The 14,454-nt window shown below is 46.7% G+C and overlaps 1 protein-coding gene across 1 annotated transcript in view; it reads right to left on the bottom strand.

Annotated features, from left to right (window-relative positions):
• Positions 1-14,454, bottom strand: part of LOC147114398 (magnesium transporter NIPA2-like) — a 48,226-nt gene that overhangs the window by 15,578 nt on the left and 18,194 nt on the right. Inside the window, exon 3 of the mRNA XM_085996202.1 lies at positions 13,495-13,551. Within this exon, the coding sequence (XP_085852328.1) occupies positions 13,495-13,551 (57 nt within the window). The remainder of the gene's footprint in view (positions 1-13,494; positions 13,552-14,454) is intronic.

Raw genomic sequence — 14,454 nt, 5'->3', positions numbered from 1 at the left:
AGTGTCCGTGTGTAGATAAAGACACTGAAGACAGGAGTTGGTTCATAGGTATTTACTAAGCAAGCCTGGGGGGGGTCTAAAGGATATACACAATACACAGGCTTATATAGCCCAAGTGGCAATTACCGGCATTACGCACACCTGGGGCTCTTAAAGGCACATACACCACAATTCCTCCCCTTCTAGCTAACTAGTACATCATATTTTAAGTAATTATTAATTACATGTTATATGCAAAATAATATACATTGCTGTATTAATTAATTATAAGTTAGTCTCTCAGGAGGCTTCCTGACTCGGTCCGGATAACGCCTCGGGGGTGTAGTAGTTTCTGGTGGTTTAGTAGGTTCTTCTGGCAAGGCTGATTCGGCTTGAAGGCCAGTGTCGGGTTCATCGGGTTCCAGTATCACCGGATCGGAGGTAGATATGGGTATCTCTACTTCATCGTTAGATGTATAGCGTGGTGGTGTAGGTTGTCCCTTTTCGGATGACTTGATGATTTGGTCAGCATGGCGCCTTATTATGCTTTCTCCGATGTCCACGGTATACATCAGTGGTCCTAGTCGTGTGCAGATAGTTCCAGGCTGCCATTTCTCGGTACGGTAGTCCCGGGCCAAAACCGGTTGGCCCTAGTTGGCCTTTCATTCATGCCCTGAAACTGCCGGTTCTCCATGTCCCTTCGGATGTTGGGCTTGACCAAATCCAGCCGGCATCTTAGGTTTCTATTGTAGAACATCATGGCAGGAGTTTGGTTTGTAACCATATGTGTTGCATTCCTATATGCAAATAAGAAGTTATCCACCTTGTGCTGAAGTTTTATGTCTTCATTACCCATGGCCTTTATGGCCTTAAAGGTCTGGACAAACCTTTCAGCCAATCCATTGGTGGCGGGATGGTATGGGGCGGACGTGTAGTGCTTTACCCCATTGTCCTTTAAGAACTTTCTGAATTCTTCGGACACAAATTGCGGTCCATTATCAGAACATATCTGTTCCGGCAGCCCATTCCTGGCAAATATGGTCCTTAATACTGTGATGGTTTTTTCCGTGGTGGTGGAGGACATCTTTATTACCTCCGGCCACTTGGAGTGTGCATCAACTGCGATTAAAAACATTGAGTCCATAAATGGACCAGCAAAGTCGATGTGCACCCTTTGCCAGGGAGATGAGGGCCACTCCCATGGATGTAGAGGGGCCTGTGGCGGAGCATTTTGGACCTTCTGGCATCCTAGGCAGCTCTTGGTCATGTCTTCGATGTCTCCATCGATACCTGGCCACCATACAAATGCCCTAGCTAGGTTCTTCATTTTCACTCCACCCAGATGCCCCTCGTGAAGCTCCTTTAGCACTTTATCCTGGAGTTTGGGTGGAATCACCACTCTGGATCCACACATCAAGGTTCCTCGGCACACTGACAGCTGTTCTCTTCTTTGCGAGAATGCTGGCAACAGTGGTTCGCCATGTGCTGGCCATCCCTTCATTGTTAAATCGTAGACCCGTGAGAGAGTAGGGTCATTTCTGGTCTCCCTTTCAATGGCAGAATTTGTCACCGGTAGACATTCCACTATGGTAGAGTGGAATATCTCTACTGGGTCTACTGTAGGTGCCTCTTCTATCGTTGGCAACGGCAGGCGCGATAAACCGTCAGCATTCCCATGCTGTTTTGACCCTTTGTATTCAATGTTGTATTGGTGTGCCCCTAGAAAAAGGGACCACCTCTGTAGTCTTTGTGCCGTCATAATGGGGACACCTTTCTTAGGGTTGAATATGGAGATGAGGGGTTGATGGTCAGTCAGCAAGGTAAATTTTTGTCCGTGTAGGTAATGGTTGAATTTCTTCACTCCCCATACCAGGCTGAGTGCTTCCCTGTCTATCTGGGAATAGTTACGCTCAGCTGAGTTCAATGAGCGTGACGCAAAAGCTATCGGCCGTTCCGAGCCATCAGGGTATCTATGGGACAATACCGCTCCTATGCCATAAGGGGATGCATCGCACGCCAGTCTGATTGGTAGTGATGGGTTGTAATGAGCCAAAACTTTCTCGGATGTGATTAAGTCTTTACATTTATGGAAGGCACGTTTACAGTCTTCGTTCCATTTCCAAATCACTCCTGTGTGTAGAAGATCATTAAGAGGGTGTAGAATAGTTGATAAGTTCGGTAAAAATTTATGATAGTAATTTATTAATCCCAGGAATGACCTCAATTGTGAAACATTTTCAGGTGCTGGGGCTTTTATAACTGCTTCAATTTTTTCAGGTGACTTATGCAACCCTTCCTTATTAATTATGTGGCCACAATATGATATCGGATTTTGGAAAAATTCGCACTTGGGGCGATTTGCTCGTAGGCCCCATTCTTTCAGCCTAGTGAGCACCTGCTCCAAATTGGCAAGGTGCTCGTTGTCGTTTTCTCCTGTTATAAGGATGTTGTCTAGGTAACACTGAGTCCCCGAAATCCCTTGCAGGACTTGCTCCATAGCTCTTTGCCAGATAGCTGGAGCTGATGCTACTCCAAAAACCAGTCGATTGTACTGGTACAGGCCTTTGTGTGTGTTTATTGTGAGAAACTTTTTAGAGGTCTCCTCAACCTCCATCTGTAGATATGCCTGTGCCAAGTCAATTTTTGTGAAACATTTTCCTCCGGATAGTGAGGTGAAAATATCTTCAATCCTCGGAAGAGGATACTGTACCGTGTGAAGGACCGGGTTTACAGTCACCTTAAAGTCCCCACAGATGCGAATTTTTCTCTGTTCCTCAGAGTTATTTTTCAATGCTTTTTTCATGACTGGAACGATGGGTGTTGCCCATTCGCTCCAATCTATTTTGGATAATACGCCTGCCTTTTCCAAATTCTCCAACTGTGCCTCGACTGCCGGACGTATTGCGTATGGCACCGGTCTTGCCTTAAAAATTTTTGGAATTGCTGCATCTTCCACTTTTATTGAGGCGGTGATGCCTTTCAAGGTTCCTAGTTTCTCTTGAAACACTTCTTTGGCGTTGGCCAAGATGTCTTTTAATCGTTCAGGTATGATGTCATCATTGTTTTTTTCCTTACTGGTCACCGTCAGTGCCTGAATGGAGTGCCAATCTAAACGTATCTTCCTTATCCATTCATGTCCCAACAACGGTGGACCACCATCTTGTAGAATGTATAAATACAACTTTTGTAGTTCTTTGCCGTTGTATACCACAGGCACCTTTATTTTTCCTTTGGGGTATACTTTCTGCCCCGTATATGTTTTTAAGATAATGGATGTGTCTTTTAGAGGTATATGCGAAAATAGCCTCTCGTAATCTCGTCGATTTATTACGGTTAGAGCTGATCCTGTATCTAGCTCCATTTTAACTGGGGACCCTGCTATTATGAGGGTAACCCAAATGGTCTGGTAATCTTCATTGGCAATTACATTATGTAATTTGAGAGAGCTTAGTCTCTTGTTCCCGGAGTCGCCATCGCTCTCCTGGTCTTTGGAGCTACTGTCCGTCATCATTTGTACCTTTCTGTGCTTTTCCTTATTGATTCTTTTCCCGTTAGTGGATTTTTTATTTTCAGATCGGCATACGCGTGGAATGTGTCCCATCTTCCCGCATCGCCTGCATGCTTTTTCTTTGAACCAGCAATCCCTCTGGTCATGGTTGGATCTGCCGCAGCGATAACATCTCTCGAAACCCCGTGTCATTTCATGGGTGCCGAAGTCCTGTGGCCTTTGCTGTATCTTTGCCGCTCCTATTGCACTGAAAGCCTTGTCCAGTGTTAAATCTTTTCCAGAAGATACCTTTTTTTGTGTTTCTACACTTAGGGGATCGCAGATGAATTTGCCTTGCAGAGAATCTGCCAGTCCTGCCTCGAATTGGCAGTGTAGGGTATCAACAATCTCCTCAAAATTCTTGTTCATCGGTTCGGCTGGAGTGATTAAGTTGCGTAACAGCTTGTATGTTTCTGCGCCCATTAGATCCAGAAGCACTGAAGCTTTTTTTTCATCTTCTATTCCATTTGCGGTGCAAAACACCTCCACTCTTTCTACATATGTGGTCCAATCCTCTATCTTGTTATCAAAAACATCAATATTGCCAAAGTTAGGCTCTGTTTCGTTATCAAAAGCATCAATATTGCCAGACTTAGGCATTTCAAAAAAAAGATATGGCGCTTCCCGCGCTTTTTTTTTCTCTCTGTAGCAACGATATGGCGCTTCCTGTGCTTTCCCGCCGCTGCTACCGATAACAATGCTGTTTTACTGTGGTTTCCGCTTATTCACTGTTGGAGACTCGTTCCCGACGGAGGTCTAAACGCTGACCTGCTTGCCGCGCCGGCCGTCTCCCGAGTGCACCCTCCCAGTCCGTTATTGCTTGCCTCCGATTTCGCTGCCTGTCTCAGCTGTAGAGCCCGACGCTGGAGCCCCAGCCTGACGCCCAGGAAGGATTAGCGCAGTACCTGCCACCAGCTTGGCCAGCTGGTGAAACCACAGTTTCTCTTACTTCCTTGAGTCTTCTGGACGCTGGAGGAATCGATGTCCTTGAGGTGCTGCCGAATTGCAGGTAAGTCCGTTTCCACTTCGTCGCCACTGTAGTGTCCGTGTGTAGATAAAGACACTGAAGACAGGAGTTGGTTCATAGGTATTTACTAAGCAAGTCTGGGGGGGGGTTCTAAAGGATATACACAATACACAGGCTTATATAGCCCAAGTGGCAATTACTGGCATTACGCACACCTGGGGCTCTTAAAGGCACATACACCACAATTGCTCTTAAAGGCACATACACCACAGAGGTGGTGGTGTTCCCATGCGCCTGCTGCCCTTGTCCTTCTAGGTGGAAGAGGTCGTGGGTTTGGGAGGTGCTGCCGAAGAATCCTTGGCGAGTTGCTGCAGTGCATCTTGTAGATGGTACACACTGCAGCCATGGTGCGCCGGTGGTGGAGGGAGTGAATGTTTAAGGTGGTGGATGGGGTGCCAATCAAGCGGGTTAATTTGTTCCTCCTTCTACTGCCTAGGCCCTAAGCTCTGGAATTCTCTCCCTAAACCTCTCCACCTCTCTTTCCTCAGTTCAAACCTACCTCTTTGACCAAGCTTTTGATTATCTGCCCTAACGTCTCCTTATGTGGCTCAGTGCCAAATTTTGTTTGGTACCACTCCTGTGACGCGCCTTGGGACGTTTTACTACGTTAAAGGCGCTATAGAAATACAAGTTGTTGTTGTAAAGGGTGGTGGAAGTGTGGAGCTCTCTCTCACAAAAAGCAGCAGATGCGAGCTCAATTAATCATTTTAAATCGGAGATCAATAGATTGTTTGCTAGCCAAGAGTGTTAAGGGAGATGGGCCAAAGGCGGGTGAATGGAGTTAGGATACAGACCAGTCATGATCTCATTGAATGGTGGAGCAGGCTCGAGGGGCTGAACGGCCTCCTCCTGTTCCGATGTAAACCACGATCTGGTTCCTTTCATTAGTGATACCGCTGGTCACCGGCCCACCAGTCATGGAAGGCTTCAAGCGTACCCAGTGGGCACCACGTGATCCCTCTCCAGACTCCCTCAGGCACACAAATCACCACCTGGCTTGGGACTGTTGTGAAATGAAACACTGAGAGTAGCAGTAAGATCACCCAGGGCCACCAGAATGAAACGTCGCTGCACGGGATTTCTAGACTAAACAGACGACTGTTTTATGACTCTGTTTGTAAAAGAGCCAACAAGGATTTGATCACGAGTAATTGAGAGGATCAAATCTCCAACACAAAGGTGGGCAAGGCTTTCAGCACCAGTAATCAGGATGTCATCATATTTCAAGGATTGGTGAGGTTATAAAATCCCAAACAAAATCACCGAATTTTAATTGGACTAACTTTATGCGCTTGAGAGGTTTTGTCAGAGTGACCCGGGCAGGTGTGAATATGGCCAGGGGATTGGAAGAATTGTGGAGTTCCTTCAGGGACGTCAGCCTTGGCGCAGTGGGTAGCTCTCTCTCTCTCTCGCCTCTGAGTCAGAAGGTTACGGGTTCAAGTCCCACTCCAGAGATTTGAGCACAAAAATCTACGCTGATACTCCCAGAGGCAGTACTGAGGGAGCACTGAACTGTCAAGGGGCAGTACTGAGGGAGTGCTGCACTGTCGGAGGGGCAGTACTGAGGGAGCGCCGCACTGTCGGAGGGGCAGTACTGAGGGAGTGCTGCACTGTCGGAGGGGCAGTACTGAGGGAGCGCTGCACTGTCGGAGGGGCAGTACTGAGGGAGTGCTGCACTGTCGGAGGGGCAGTACTGAGGGAGCGCCGCACTGTCGGAGGGGCAGTACTGAGGGAGCGCCGCACTGTCGGAGGGGCAGTACTGAGGGAGCGCCGCACTGTCGGAGGGGCAGTACTGAGGGAGCGCCGCACTGTCGGAGGGTCAGTACTGAGGGAGCACCGCACTGTCGGAGGGGCAGAACTGAGGGGGTGCTGCACTGTCAGAGGGGCAGTACTGAGGGAGCGCTGCACTGTTGGAGGGGTAGTACTGAGGGGGCACCGCACTGTCGAAGCGGCAGTACTGAGGGGGTGCTGCACTGTCGGAGGGGCAGTACTGAGGGGGTGCTGCACTGTCGGAGGGGCAGGACTAGAGGGTGTTGCAGAGGTGAGTTGTGACACTGTGCACATTACGACCAGCAGGGTTGATGAACAGCTGTGCAAACAGATTAAATCTCATGGGCCGGAGAAGATGCATCCGAGAATCTTTACGGAAATAATCGTAGAATCTGACCGCACAGAAGGAGACCATTCGGCCCATCGTGCCTGTGCCGGCTCTTTGACAGAGCTCTCCAATTAGTCCCATTTCCCTGCTCTTTCCCCACAGCCCTGCAAATGTTTTTGCTTCAAGTATTTATCCAATTCCCTTTTGAAAGTTACTATTGAATCTGCTTCCACCGCCCTTTCAGGCAGCACGTTCCAGATCACAACAACTCGCTGCGTAAACAAATGTTTCCGTATCGCCCCTCTGCTTCTTTTGCCAATCACCTTAAATCCCTGCCCTCTGAAAATGTGTTCTCCTTATTTACTCTATCAAAACCTTTCAAGATTTTGAATATGTCTATCAAACCTCCCCTTATAATAAAATAAGAAAAAAGAAAAGAAGGAATAAGAAAAATTTCTATTTATAAAGCGGATTTTACAACCTCAGGACATCCCAGAGCGTTTTACAGCCAATGAAGTCATTTTTTTGAAGTGTAGTCACTGTTGTAATGTAGGAAACACGGCAGCCAATTTGCGCACAGCAAGCTCCCACAAACAACAGTGTGATGATGACTAGAAAATCAGTTTTAATGATGTTGATTGAGGGACAAATACTTGTCAGAACAGCAGGGAGAACTCCCCTGCTCCTCAAAATAGTGCCATCGGATCTTTTACACCTCGGTTTAATGTCTAATTCGAATAACGGCACCTCCGACGGATATGATATGATTAGGATTACGGAAACATGGCTCCAGGGTGACCAAGGCTGGGAACTCAACATCCAGGGGTATTCAATATTCAGGAAAGACAGGCAAAAAGGAAAAGGAGGTGGGGTAGCATTGCTGGTTAAAGAGGGGATTAACACAATTGTAAGGAAGGATATTAGCTCTGATGATGTGGAATCTGTATGGGTAGAACTGAGAAATACCAAGGGGCAGAAAACGTTAGTGGGAGTGGTATACAGACCTCCAAACAGTAATGCTGGGGATGGCATTAAAAGGGAAATTAGAGAAGCGTGCAATAAGGGCACAGCAGTTATCATGGGTGACTTTAATCTACATATAGATTGGGCTAACCAAATTAGTAACAATACTGTGGAGCAGGAATTCCTGGAGTGTTTACGGGATGGTTTCCTGGACCAATATGTCGAGGAACCAACTAGAGACCAGGCCATCTTAGACTGGTTATTATGTAATGAGAAAGGATTAATTAGCAATCTTGTGTGAGGCACCTTGGGGCGGAGCGATCATAATATGATAGAATTCTTCATTAAGATGGAGAGTGAAGTAGTTGACTCAGAGACTAGGGTCCTGAATTTAAATAAAGGAAACTACGATGGTATGAGGCGCGAGTTGGGTAGGATGGATTGGGGAATGTTACTCAAAGGGTTGACGGTGGATAGGCAATGGCAAACATTCAAAGATCGCATGGATGAACTACAGAATTTGTTCATCCCTGTTTGGCATAAAAATAAAACAAAAAAGGTGACTCAACCGTGGCTAACAAAGGAAATTAGGGATAGCATAAGATCAAAGGAGAGGACGTATAAATTGGCCAGAAAAAGCAGTAAACCTGAGGATTGGGAGCAGTTTAGGATTCAGCAAAGGAGGACAAAGGGATTAATTCAGAGGGGGAAAATAGAGTATGAGAGTAAGCTTTCAGGGAACATAAAAATATGTGAAGAGAAAAAGATTGGTGAAGTCAAGCGTAGGTCCCTTACAGTCAGAATCAGGGGAATTTATAATGGGAAACAAGGAAATGGCAGGCCAACTAAATACATATTTTGGTTCTGTCTTCACAAAGGAGGACACAAATAACCCCCCAGAAATACCGCGGAACATAGGGTCTGATGAAAGGGTGGAACTGAAAGAAATCAGTATTTGTAGGGAAATGGTGTTAGGAAAATTGATGGAACTGAAGGCCGATAAATCCCCAGGGCCTGATAATCTACATCCCAGGGTACTTAAGGAAGTGGTCCTAGAAATAGTAGATGCATTGCTGGTCATCTTCCAGAACTCGATAGACTCTGGAACAGTACCCATGGATTGGAGGGTAGCTAATGTTACCCCACTATTCAAAATAGGTGGCAGAGAAAAAGCGGGGAATTATAGACCGGTAAGCCTGACATCAGTAGTGGGGAAAATGCTAGAGTCTATTATAAAAGATGTAATAGCAGAGCACTTGGAAAGCAGTGACAGGATTGGACAAAGTCAACATGGATTTACAAAAGGTAAATCGTGCTTGACTAATCTACTGGAATTTTTTGAGGATGTAACTGGTAAAATAGATAAGGGAGAACCAGTGGATGTGGTGTATTTGGACTTTCAGAAGGCTTTCGATAAGGTCCCGCATAAGAGGTTAGCGTGCAAAATTAAGGCACATGGGATTGGGGGCAAGGTATTGACTTGGATACAGAACTGGTTGGCGGACAGAAAGCAGAGAGTTGGAATAAACGGGTCGTTTTCCGAGTGGCAGGCAGTGACTAGTGGGGTACCGCAAGGATCGGTCCTAGGACCCCAGCTGTTCACAATATATATTAATGATCTGGACGAGGGAATTGGGATTAACACAATTGTAATGAAGGATATTAGCTCTGATGAGGTGGAATCTGTGTGGGTAGAATTGAGAAATACTAAGGGGAAAAAAACATTAGTGGGAGTGGTTTATAGACCTCCAAACAGTAAGGCGGAGGTTGGGGATGGCATTAAAAGGGAAATTAAAGAAGCGTGCAATAAGGGCACAGCAGTCATCATGGGTGACTTTAATCTACATATAGATTGGGCCAACCAAATTAGTAACAATACTGTGGAGGAGGAATTCCTGGAGTGTTTACGGGATGGTTTCCTGGACCAATATGTCGAGGAACCAACCAGAGATCAGGCCATCTTAGACTGGGTATTATGTAACGAGGAAGGACTAATTGGCAATCAAGTTGTACGAGGCCCCTTGGGTCGGAGCGATCATAATATGATCGAATTCTTCATTAAGATGGAGAATGAAGTAGTTGACTCGGAGACTAGGGTCCTCAATTTAAATAAAGGAAACTACGATGGTCTGAGGAGCGAGTTGGGTAGGATTGATTGGGGAATTGCACTCAAACGGTTGACGGTGGATAGGCAATGGCAAACATTCAAAGACCGAATGGATGAACTACAGAATTTGTTCATCCCAGTTTGGCATAAAAATAAAACAAAAAAGGTGACCCAACCGTGGCTAACAAGGGAAATTAGGGATAGCATAAGGTCCAAGGAGAGGGCATATAAATTGGGCAGAAAAAGCAATAATCCTGAGGATTGGGAGCAGTGTAGGATTCAACAAAGGAGGACAAAGGGATTAATTAAGAAAGGGAAAATAGAATATGAGAGTAAGCTGTCAGGGAACATAAAAACTGACTGTAAAAGCTTTTATAGATATGTCAGAATCGGGGGAATTTATAATGGGGAACAAAGAAATGGCAGACCAACTAAATACATATTTTGGTTCTGTCTTCACAAAGGAGGACCCAAATAACCTCCCAGAGATGCCGGGGAACATAGGGTCTGATGAAAGGGTGGAACTGAAAGAAATCAGTATTTGTAGGGAAATGGTGTTAGGAAAATTGATGGGACTGAAGGCCGATAAATCCCCAGGGCCTGATAATCTACATCCCAGGGTACTTAAGGAAGTGGCCCCAGAAATAGTAGATGCATTGCTGGTCATCTTCCAGAACTCGATAGACTCTGGAACGGTACCCATGGATTGGCGGGTAGCTAATGTTACCCCACTATTCAAAAAAGGTGGTAGAGAAAAGGCGGGGAATTATGGACCGGTAAGCTTGACATCGGTAGTGGGGAAAATGCTAGAGTCCATTAGAAAAGATGTAATAGCAGAGCACTTGGAAAGCAGTGACTGGATCGGACAAAGTCAACATGGATTTACAAAAGGTAAATCATGCTTGACTAATCCACTGGAATTTTTTGAGGATGTAACTGGTAAAATAGATAAGGGAGAACCAGTGGATGTGGTGTATTTGGACTTTCAGAAGGCTTTCGATAAGGTCCCGCATAAGAGATTAGCGTGCAAAATTAAGGCACATGGGATTGGGGGCAAGGTATTGACTTGGATAGAGAAATGGTTGGCGGATAGAAAGCAAAGAGTTGGAATAAACGGGTCGTTTTCCGAGTGGCAGGCAGTGACTAGTGGGGTACCGGAAGGATCGGTCCTAGGACCCCAGCTGTTCACAATATATATTAATGATCTGGACGAGGGAATTGGATGTAATATCTCCAAATTTGCAGACGACGCAAAGCTGGGTGGGGGGGTATGCTGTGAGGAGGAAGTCGTGAAACTCCAGTACGATTTGGACAGGTTGGGTGATTGGGCAGAAACATGGCAAATGCACTATAATGTGGATAAATGTGAGGTTATCCACTTTGGTGGCAAAAACAGGAAGGCAGATTATTATTTGAATGGCAATAGATTGGGAGAAGGGGAAGTGCAAAGAGACCTGGGTGTTCTTGTGCACCAGCCGCTGAAGGTAAGCATGCAGGTGCAGCAGGCGGTTAAGAAGGCAAATGGTATGTTGGCCTTCGTAGCAAGAGGGTTCGAGTACAAGAACAAGGATGTCTTGCTGCAGTTGTACAGGGCCTTGGTGAGACCACACCTTGAGTATTGTGTGCAGTTTTGGTCGCCTTACCTGAGGAAGGACGTTCTTGCCATGGAAGGAGTGCAGTGAAGATTCACCAGGCTGATACCTGGGATGGCAGGAATGACGTATGAGGAGAGATTGTGTCGATTGGGCTTATACTCACTGGAGTTTAGGAGATTGAGAGGGGATCTCATCGAAACCTATAAAATTCTGTCAGGCTTGGACAGACTAGATGCAGGAAGGATGTTTCTGATGGCCGGGGAGTCCAGAACCAGGGGTCATAGTCTAAGGATAAGGGGTAAGCCATTTAGGACTGAAATGAGGAGGAATTTCTTCACCCAGAGAGTGGTGAACCTGTGGAATTCTCTGCCACAGAGGGCGGTGGAGGCCAGTTCATTAAGTATACTCAAGAAAGAGTTTGATATATTTCTTGAGGCTAAAGGGATCAAGGGATATGGAGAGAAGGCAGGAACAGGGTACTGAATTAGGATGATCAGCCATGATCTCATTGAATGGCGGAGCGGGCTCGAGGGGCCGAATGGCCTACTCCTGCTCCTATCTTCTATGTTTCTATGTAATATCTCCTAATTTGCAGACGACACAAAGCTGGGTGGGAGGGTATGCTGTGAGGAGGATGTCATGAAACTCCAGTACGATTTGGACAGGCCTACTCATGCTCCTATCTTCTATGTTTCTATGATCAGATTACCCTTCAATCTTCTAAACTCAAGGGAATTAAAAAAAAAAATATTTTATGGGATGTGGGCGTCGCTGGCAAGGCCAGCATTTATTGTCCATCCCTAGTTGCCCTTGAGAAGGTGGTGGTGAGCCGCCTTCTTGAACCGCTGCAGTCCGTGTGGTGATGGTGCTGCCACAGTGCTGTTAGGGAGGGAGTTCCAGGATTGTAACCCAGCGACGATGAAGGATCGGCCGATATATTTCCAAGTCAGGATGGTGTGTGACTTGGAGGGGAACTTGGAGGTGGTGGTGTTCCCATGCGCCTGCTGCCCTTGTCCTTCTAGGTGGAAGAGGTCGCGGGTTTGGGAGGTGCTGCCGAAGAATCCTTGGCGAGTTGCTGCAGTGCATCTTGTAGATGGTACACACTGCAGCCACGGTACGCCAGCGGTGGAGGGAGTGGATGTTTAAGGTGGTGGATGGGGTGCCAATCAAGCGGGCTGCTTTGTCCTGGATGGTGTTGAGCTTCTTGAGTGTTGTTGGAGCTGCACTTATCCAGGCAAGTGGAGAGTATTCCATCACACTCCTGACTTGTGCCTTGTAGATGGTGGAAAGGCTTTGGGGAGTCAGGAGGTGAGACACTCGCTGCAGAATACCCAGCCTCTGACCTGCTCTTGTTGCCACAGTATTTATGTGGCTGGTCCAGTTAAGTTTCTGGCCAATGGAATACAAACCAAGAACCAGGCCAATAGGCCCAATGGGTCTGCGCCGGTGTTTATTCTCCACACGAGCCTCCTCCCACTCTAATTACCCCTGCCCCCCCCACCACCCAGCCCGTACCCCTCTATTCCCCTCTCCCTCATGCATGCATCAAGCCTCCCCTTAAATGCATCAACGCTCTCTGCTTCAGCGACTCCTTGCGGCAGTGAATTCCATATTCTCACCCCACTCTATGTCAAGAAATTCCTCCAAATGCTTTATTTGATCTGTTAAGTGACCAATGTTCCCTCTAATTTTTATTTTAGGTTCGCGGTCCCTTCACATTTGCAGCGCAATGCGCAGGTGCAGTACCTTTTCCAGCGTTGCAGCTGGTGCATGGCCTGCGCGGGACCTCCCGATCACTGCGTAGCCCCGAGGCCACGCAGCTTAGGGGGAACGATGAGAATGACTGTCTGATATTGATGTCACCTTTGTTGTGGACTCACCCACAAGTGGAAACAGTTTCTGCACATTCAACTTATTGAACCGCTTCAGAATTTGAAAGACCTTCTATCAGATCTCCTGTTAAGTCAAATTAGAGCATGAAAATGTTATATAAAACGCTTTGCACCCGTTTACGTTTGGATAAAAATACATAAGAATCGGTGGAATGGTAAATTTAGCGGCTCGTTGAGCCTCCTGATTACTCATTGGGACATGTTGTTCACTAACAGAATGTGGCCTTCTCTTATTTCAGCAAACACTGGCAGCAGCATTCACCCGTTCCCTAGGTTCGTTACTTACTTGTTAGAAGGCCGGCCCACCACATCCAGTCCTTCAGGTAACCATGGCCACCGTCCCCTGGAGCAGACAACAACAAGGAGAAACACAAAGTCACAGCACAGTGTTTACACAACTGCGGCATCCTGCAGCTGAGAAAAGTGTATCTAAAGAGAGAGCCCGGGGCTGTGTGCGCACATCGAGGGAAGAATCTTTGGCCCGAGATTCTGGCCAATATTGATCCCTCAATCGACATCACTAAAACAGATTATCTGGTCATTATCACATTGCTGTTTGTGGGAGCTTGCTGTGCGCAAATTGGCTGCCGTGTTTCCTACATTGCAACAGTGACCTCACTTCAAAAATACTTCATTGGCTGTAAAGCACTTTGGGACGTCCTGAAGTCATGAAAGGCGCTATAGAAATGCAAATTCTTTCTTTTTTCAGGAAACAACAGCCAGGGGTTTGCCTGCAATGGGCCGAATGGCCTCCTGCTGTGCTTTATCATTCTATGAACCCTCCAGGATAGTCCTGGCGTCTCCAGGAATTACAGATTAACCTCCAGGACACTGCTGCAAGCAACCCCCGGGAGAGAAATCACAGGGGCGTTAAACAAATAGGTGTTTTTGTAAATTTCCTATGAACATTTTTGTTCATTAGTTATAGAAGTATTAGATTGGGGAAAGGACTGTCTGACTGACCGTGAAGCGCCATCCAGTCGGGTAATGAAGAGTCTGTTCGCATGACGATTGGCCGTGGGGAGGCGGGGCGCGGCACCGGGAGGATGACCAATGGCGGGAGTGTGGGGGCGGGGCGTTCGGAGGCAGAAGGTCATGTGACAAAACCTCCGGGTATACAGTTGAAGACACAAATGTATACCAAAAATAGTGGGGAACCAAGGGGTTAATGAGAGTGAGGAACTAAAAGTAATTAATATCAGTAGAGAAAAAGTACTTGGGAAACAAATGGGACTAAAAGACGACA

This window comes from Somniosus microcephalus, chromosome 8 (genome assembly GCF_052327205.1).
Source record: "Somniosus microcephalus isolate GS21.2 chromosome 8, FLI_Smic_1.0, whole genome shotgun sequence".
Taxonomy (NCBI): Eukaryota; Metazoa; Chordata; class Chondrichthyes; order Squaliformes; family Somniosidae; genus Somniosus; species Somniosus microcephalus.
Note: the sequence above shows the minus strand (reverse complement) of the source record. Positions and strands in the feature narration are given on the sequence as shown.